The 7,430-nt window shown below is 51.6% G+C and overlaps 4 protein-coding genes across 4 annotated transcripts; 2 read left to right on the forward strand and 2 right to left on the reverse strand.

Annotated features, from left to right (window-relative positions):
- Positions 1–354: 354 nt before the first annotated feature.
- On the reverse strand, positions 355–693 carry NEUTE1DRAFT_134201 (uncharacterized protein; the record flags this gene model as incomplete). The annotated part of the gene is made up of 2 exons (XM_009849193.1): positions 355–550; positions 683–693. 2 exons carry the CDS (start codon positions 691–693, stop codon positions 355–357), a joined length of 207 nt encoding a protein of 68 aa, XP_009847495.1.
- A 589-nt stretch (positions 694–1,282) lies between these two features.
- NEUTE1DRAFT_134202 (uncharacterized protein) lies at positions 1,283–1,518 on the reverse strand (the record flags this gene model as incomplete). The annotated part of the gene is made up of 2 exons (XM_009849194.1): positions 1,283–1,406; positions 1,481–1,518. The coding sequence occupies 2 exons, from the start codon at positions 1,516–1,518 to the stop codon at positions 1,283–1,285; spliced, it is 162 nt and encodes a 53-aa protein (XP_009847496.1).
- A 1,393-nt stretch (positions 1,519–2,911) lies between these two features.
- On the forward strand, positions 2,912–3,784 carry NEUTE1DRAFT_74900 (uncharacterized protein; the record flags this gene model as incomplete). The annotated part of the gene is made up of 1 exon (XM_009849195.1): positions 2,912–3,784. The coding sequence occupies one exon, from the start codon at positions 2,912–2,914 to the stop codon at positions 3,782–3,784; it is 873 nt and encodes a 290-aa protein (XP_009847497.1).
- Positions 3,785–4,314: 530 nt separating this feature from the next.
- Positions 4,315–6,036, forward strand: NEUTE1DRAFT_74902 (uncharacterized protein; the record flags this gene model as incomplete). Its single annotated transcript, XM_009849196.1, has 1 exon — positions 4,315–6,036. One exon carries the CDS (start codon positions 4,315–4,317, stop codon positions 6,034–6,036), a length of 1,722 nt encoding a protein of 573 aa, XP_009847498.1.
- Between the last annotated feature and the right edge of the window lie 1,394 nt (positions 6,037–7,430).

The raw sequence follows: 7,430 nt of genomic DNA on the forward strand, positions 1-7,430 counted from the left end.
TCGCCATATGAAGATGGGTACGATACAAGTGTCAATCGTCCCATTGGTCCCACTACCGTGTAACTGACAAGATCCATATTCTATGATAATCAGTAGCGTCGAGAGCATATTGCAGTTCACCATCTTGATGCATTTAAACGAAGACAAGTAGGTTATGAAAACTTCATATCGACAAGACAAGGCAAGCAATACCCGTCACTAGTGTATTGTACCACGCTAATCCCAATACCTCAAAGGCTCCTACACCATCCTGACGGATCTGACTTTTTCACCACTCGCTGCACTAAAACAGCCAGAACAACGAAGCAGTGACCAATCCCAAGTCCCTACACTAGAGGTAGTTCTTACCTACCTCTAGGGGTTTGGAACCCCCGTCGCCTTCTCGTTTTTCTTTTCCTCTTCCTTTTTCTTTTCCTTTTTCTCCTTTTCGTTCTCCTCCTTTCCCTGCACTCTGAATACCTTCTCCTCTTCCTTCTTCTGCGGGTCCTCCTGCGACCCCGTCATGACTGCCTCGTCCGCCGGCGCCGGGGGTTCTGGGGAACCTGGTCTTCTGGATAATGTTCAAAGAAAAAGAAGTTAGGTGGGTGGTAGGCTTGGGGTTTTTATCCATTTGACAGCCAATAGATGGACATGGAGGGGAGAGAGGTTGATGCGGCCTCTGGGTGGGTTTGTGGTTACGTACCGGATGGGCATGTTGGTCGGGTTGGTGGGTTGGTTGGCTTGGTAGGTTGTGGGGATGTCAAAGATGGTTGTTGGTAGTATGAATAGGTTTGGAGGTTTGTTACTTTTGCTTTTGATGATGGTGGGTGATGAGAACTTTGTCACTGGTCGTGGTTGGAAGGAAGGAAGTCTTATAGTTCAGTGATTCTCGTCATTGGGTTCTACGCAAATCTGGCCAGAGGACACAGAGATTGGCCATCGTAGATACTGGACTCATCACTCTTGACTCACGTTTGTTCATCATGGTCATTTTGTGAACTTGGAAACGAGACTTCGTTCATGTGGCGCATACAATGTGGTGTTGAACTTCATCTGGTTTCCTCGGGTCCAGTTGCCAGGTCTGGAACCAACTACCTTCAGTATCTCTACCTCCCGTCGCTGTAAAGTTCCAGACTTGTTGCCATCCCTCACTTTCCCCCTTCCTCCCTCCCTGATTGATTCCATCATGGAGACATCGCAAACAACATCAATGATTGCTTGATCATCATGTTCCCCTCACTTTCTGCTCATCATCCCCACAAAAGGAGTAGAAACAGGAAGGTGCATCCTCACCAAGACGAGATTACTTGCTCGCCTTAGCAGCTTCCTTCTCCAGCTCTTTCGCTTTCTTCTGCTTCTCCCGCTCCTGCCTTCTCTTCTCCCTCTGCCTCTCCGCTTCCTCGGCTAGGCGTCTCTTTTTGTAAGACCTGGGTGATGCATGACAAGGTCAGTATCGATCTGAAAGAGTATAGAAGGTCTAGAGAAGAAGTAAGTGACGTACTGCATGATGGGATCATGCTGGGTAAGAGCGTTGGACATGTTGGTCATTGAGGTTTTGATGTTTTGTTTCCTTTTTTTCCCTGTGATTGTTGGTCTTGCCTGTGACTTGAAAGACGCGTGTTTGGTCGATTCTCGACTGGGTTATCGAAAGACTGCGGGGATTTGACGGTTGTGGGTTCTGAGAGGAAACTTCTTGCCTTGACGATGACCAGATCGGTAATTTTATACTGGCATCTTGGAGGAAGGTGCGAGCACTTCACCAGCGAGTGACGGAGATGTCTGGAGCTCAAGGACCTGAGTCAACCTCGTGCTTTCCTTTTCTCGCTATTCTAGAGGGTTGGGTTGCTATTGTGTGTTGGGAGTTACTATTATTCACGTTGCTGCATTTCAGGTTCGTCTGGTCTGACAGTTTGCTCGTACTGGTACCCCTAGGTAGCTGAGTGATCTCGTCACTTCGTAGGTCAGGTTGTCCATTATTGCTGTGCTATTGAAGTTCCGCTGTCTTAGTAGGCTGATGAAGTCCTCCGTCAGCACTCCCGTTGCCTGTATCATCCACCCAGATGCCCTCCGTCCCTCGTGGAACCTGGTAATGCAGGTGGTGTTGTGACCGGATTGCTTGAGGAGCTGAAAATTTCCATTCTTGGAAGCCGCGATATTTCCATGTTTGAGCACCTTGTTGTCCACTTTATTGAAGCTGCCTGGAAGGAACAAAAGGTTGGGAAATGAAAAAAATCGCAACATGGAAGGAGCGTCTTCTTGGCCGTGCAATTTGTGGAGTGGGATCGCATCCAAATGCTTGTGATGAGCGACGCACGTCCAGAGGGGAAACTGCTGGTTTTTGATCAAGTGCGCAATTGATTCTTCCTCAGAACAACTAATTTTGACCCCATTCATCTTGTCATGGATGGTTTCTTTTCCAAGTGGCATCCCCTCTACAACCCGAAACTTCATAGTTGTCTTTGTTCAATTCTGTCTGGCTGCTTTTTTTTCTGTTTTCATACAATTTCCTGCCAATCTGCAGCCGTGATGGTCGCGATGCAACGCTGTTGTTGCCGGGCATGACGGTTCGATGCGCCCGTGTGCCCACGCTCGATTGTTATCTTTCTTCTTTTGATCATCTCAGCCATTGTAACGACCTAATTGTACATCTATCGATCTCGCATTGTTTGGTTGCCCACCCATCTCCTTTAGATTCAAGCGACCTTGACCGACATCTCCCAAGATGGCCCTGACCCTGCTGGCGATTGACGCAAGTGCACGGGCCATCCAATCGCAAATTTACGCGTTTAGGTGCTCACTGCCGCTAAACCGTTGCGCCAAAATTTTCAGCGGGCGTGTGGCTTGGAGCGCCGCCAAAATTCTGCTCCATCAACGACGACGCTTCATCAAACCGCGGCGGGAATACGTGCCTCATTACACGACACCACGTGCCATGCCTTCGGTGCCCGCTCCCGTCACGGATCCCGAGAATCCCAAGATCCAAAGATGGGACGACATTGGGCTGCTACTTATCCACGACTTCATTACGGAGGATGAGGAGGCCGCCATGATCGCTGCCTTCCACGCCGTCGACCATCGCCTGGACGGCAAGAGACGCATCAGCCAGCACTTTGGCTACCACTTCGACTACACCACCTTTGGCGCCTCTGAGACAAGCTTCACGCCGGTGCCTTCGTACATCACCGACTTTCTCCCTCGTCTGCCCGTCCAAGACTACCTCCCCGACCAGTTCACGGCACAGTACTACCCTCCTGGCGCCGGCATCCCGCCGCACGTGGACACGCACTCCATGTTCGGCGAAGCGCTGTATAGCTTGTCATACGGAAGTGCTGTTCCCATGGTGTTCAGAATGTCGGATGCAAATGACGCCCGCAAGATGAGATTGCCTAGAAGATCTCTCCAGTCGTCAGTATTAGAAAGCAAGATGGAGGGTGCATCTGGTACCAACCCAGAATCCGCGGCGACTGCTCCCGACAGCCAGACGACAATGACGGTGAAAAGTAAACTGGAAGAGCCGTCACCAGAAAACCCGTCGTGGGAGCTTGTGCTTCCTCCTCGCTCGCTTCTGCTCATGACCGGCCCCGCGCGCTATGGCTACACGCATGGCATCAAGTCTCGCAAGACTGACATCATCAATGGCGAAATGGTACACAGACAGGGGAGGTACTCCATCACCATGAGAACCGTCAGGCGGGGAGATGAGATTGGATGCAACTGCGTATTCCCTGGTGTCTGTGATGCCCGCATTCGCGAGGAACAGAGTCGGCCAGCAGCGGCTCAGAGGATGGACCCTCTGGAGAAGTAGCGGTAGGCGGTTACACGGAGGAGCTGATCACAAGGACAACATGGACGGCGCCGATTTGTTCAATGATCGGCAGAGGCTCGTATGACAGGTGTCTAGGGGATCTCAGTCTACCTGTCAAATTTGCCCAGACAATGGCGTGCCAGACGCAAAATGACACGAAACTTGGGTGCTCACTGCTTCGTGGTTGGATCTGGCGCTCCAACGGACGGACAGGTACCAGGGCACTTTTCCCCAATATTTCGACGTCGAATCGGACGCTAAAATCCGGGGCCGCGGGCGGGGTATTGACACACCGGTGGGGGCTGGGCAAGGGTACATCAGTACCTTCTTACCTAATTCCTCCCTTGGCAGGTACCCCACGATCGTCCACGAGGTCAATGACATGCCCTAGGGTCGTCAGGTGATGCGCCAGGTCCACGACCTCTCGTCCTTTGACACTGGGCAAACCCTAGGTATGACAAACCCTGAAAAGTATATCATGTTTGGTGTCCTTCAACGGAAATCATCATCTCGTACCAGCATTCCAGCCCATGATTGGACTCCAACACACTTTCACAATGGACCGAGACTGCTTTTCGTACCTCCCTCACGAGCTTCACTTGACCATCTATCAGCATCTCCTGGACATCACCAGGATCGACCGTGAAGACCGCACATCAACACTTTTAGCCCTTGCACAAACTTCTCGTCACATCCGCGCCACTTACGAGCCCATCCTCTTCCGACAAGATGGCAATCCGGACAGGGCCATGCGATGGGGTGCTTACCACGGCTTGATCCCCTTGATGGAAAAAGCTCTAACACATGGAGCATCCGTGAAGGCCGAAGGCCCTCACCCATTAGGCCCAGAGTACACCTTTCCAACAAAGACTGGCATCTTTACGGGGCCGGCCAAGGGCAGCCCTCTTCACTTCGCCGCGATGAATGGACAAAATGATGCTGTCGACTGGCTTCTTGACCACGGAGCTTCTTTGCATGAGCCCTCCAAGAACCTCTGCAAGTGTGTGGACCCACAAATCCCACAGGGCTTCTTGACAGATCTTGGACGCATTTCCCAGAATCACGGCAGCCTCAACCACGATGCCCTCAGCTTGGCGCTGTGTCATCATCATTCCTCCACGGCTCAACTTCTCATTGACCGAGGGGCAGTAGAAGGAAATGCTGAACCCGTCGCTCTTCACACAGCAGCAGCCACGGGCCAACACAACCTATTTTTCGAGATTCTGCGGCATGTAGGGCGACATGCTTCCTTGGATACTCCTATCGAGTCCCGATTCACATCGCTCCATTATGCAGCTTGCTCTCCTGTTGCCTCTCCTGCGTTCATACAGAACATGCTTAAGGCCGGAGCCCACGTCATTGAGTCTGCTCCTCGCACTGATTTGCCTGTTTTTTACGCCGCTCTCAATGGCTCATGGGCGGTTGCCACTATGTTCCTCGACATGGACCTTGAGATGACCGAGTCCCAAGCACAGGTCTACCGCGCAGCGGGCATCACTCTCGAAGGGGCCCTCGTCCACGCCGCTGTTTTTGCTCCAGAACCGCCAAACGACTCGCCGACGAGCAGCGAATGGTTTGACGGGCGGAAGCAGTTCCTTGCACGACTAGCGCGTCAAGACCCCAACTGCGTCAACTCCGTCTACAGAAACCCACATTGGTACACCAACGATACACCGCTCAAGCGGGCCGCGGCCAAGGGCCACCTCGAACTCGTTCGCATCCTCCTGGACTTGGGTGCCGATCCAAACGTTACAGCCGGCGCGTGCTCCGAAACCGTTCTGCATGCTCTCACTCGATGCAACCTCCCTGTCTATCCTGATGATAACCCTTCTCGCTTGAGTCACCCTAGTTTCGACTTCTATACTTGCCAAATCGAGAATATCGCTTCCCCGATCGAGAAGCGCTTGGCCGCCAGCACTCCCATCATCATTGCCCTGCTGGAACATGGTGCGTCAGTCGATGGAGTCAAAGACAGAGACGGCAAGACTCCGTTGGATTTGGTGGTTCGCTACCAGGTGGCTGAGAGGGCAGACACGGCCAAGAAGTACATCGTTCTCTTTGAGGCGGTGAAGTTGTTGAGAGTCCTGCTGAAGCACGCGAATCCAGGGTGTTTGCAGGAAGAGCAGCGGCGGAGGGCCAAGACCACCGTGAAGAGGATGGAGCTGGAGCTGGAGGGGTGGTGGTGTTTCACTCCTAGGGCGAGGGGGATCGGCGGGTTTGGACATATTCCTAGTTTCACGTCTGGATATTAACGTGGACGGTTTGGCTAAAACATTTTTTTTCATCTTTTTTTTTTTTCAATGTTTTGGAGTTTGTCTGGTTCAATTTTCACTCTTTTTCCCCTTCCGTTGTTGGTTTTTGTGCATTGCCAGCAGTGTCCACAACGATATTCTGTGCTGCCTGCAATACATGTCATGTCTGTTGAGACGTACCACCGTGGCATATATCGCTTGCCAAAATGATGTGAAGGCTTGTTTGAATCTAATCGCTCGGTAACTGGCAAGCAGAGGCAGTGTTGAAATTTGTTGGGCAAACTGTGGCTTGCACATCGCCTTCCTTCCTATGCACATCAGTGGGTTCATCATTCTCCTACCGCTAGATGTTGAAATATGAAGCTTCCGAGCTCGGAAGGATATTATGGGTTAACTCACATCATCTAACAGACCCGCAGTTCTGGATGCAGGTCAGTTCGACCGCAACAGCATTGGGTCCAAGCTTCATGACCTCTTTGAGACCTTGTTCTCGTTTCTCCTTCGATCGACTGACATCCCAGCGGCTTTGCATTCTTTGCCATTGTCAGCTATTCACACGATTAGCAAGCTCGTCGGCTTGTTTTCTACGAAACCGACGAGCAAAGCAGAGTATTGTTTGCTAGGTGTATGGAGAACAACTTGCGACATTAGTTGGATGTTGCGATTCCTAGCAGTCAGTATATCAGCCGATCTCAACGTCGCTGTGGTCACCACCCTCGCGGTAGAAACCGGCCATCCAACCACCTAGCTGCGCGGCAACGTCACCCTCTCTTGATATATTCATCTCGATGCTCTCCCCAACCGGCACCTGAACGCTCTCTAAATACACCATTTGGTCAACCCGCAACCTAACCACATGGGATACGTACATCAACAGAAAGAACGACGAAAATTGGGTCCATTCGTATACCGAGACTTTCGACAATACGAAGCGCGGGAAGAATATTCAATAAGGCTGGTCAAGCCGTCCAGGTTCTACCTAAGTAAGGGCCTTCACTAAGGTACCCGCTTCTGATCCCATTCACTCTGTGGCTCACATCGTCGAGACGGGTACGTGAATAACGGGACCTTCAGATGACGTCTTATTCCTGCATTTTTAGATTGTGGGCTACGTTCACCATTCACGCACCGGTGGAGCAATAGCAGGTTCGCTTCTCAGGCCCAAGCCACATCACGAACGAAAACATGAGATGAAAAGAGGCATCTACTGTGGCAGGCACATCATCAACTAGTAGTACCGCTGTCTGAGGGGAATGAATGGTCTCAAAGGGTTAGGACGAACTGAGACGGTGGGGCAGATGCCAGAGCGGCGGGCCAGGTGAGCTTTTGAAGGTTCTCCTATGGTGCAGTCGTTGCGATCTCCCATTCACCACAACTAATACGCCCGCAACATA

The sequence above is a fragment of the Neurospora tetrasperma genome (assembly GCF_000213175.1).
Source record: "Neurospora tetrasperma FGSC 2508 unplaced genomic scaffold NEUTE1scaffold_1, whole genome shotgun sequence".
NCBI lineage: Eukaryota > Fungi > Ascomycota > Sordariomycetes > Sordariales > Sordariaceae > Neurospora > Neurospora tetrasperma.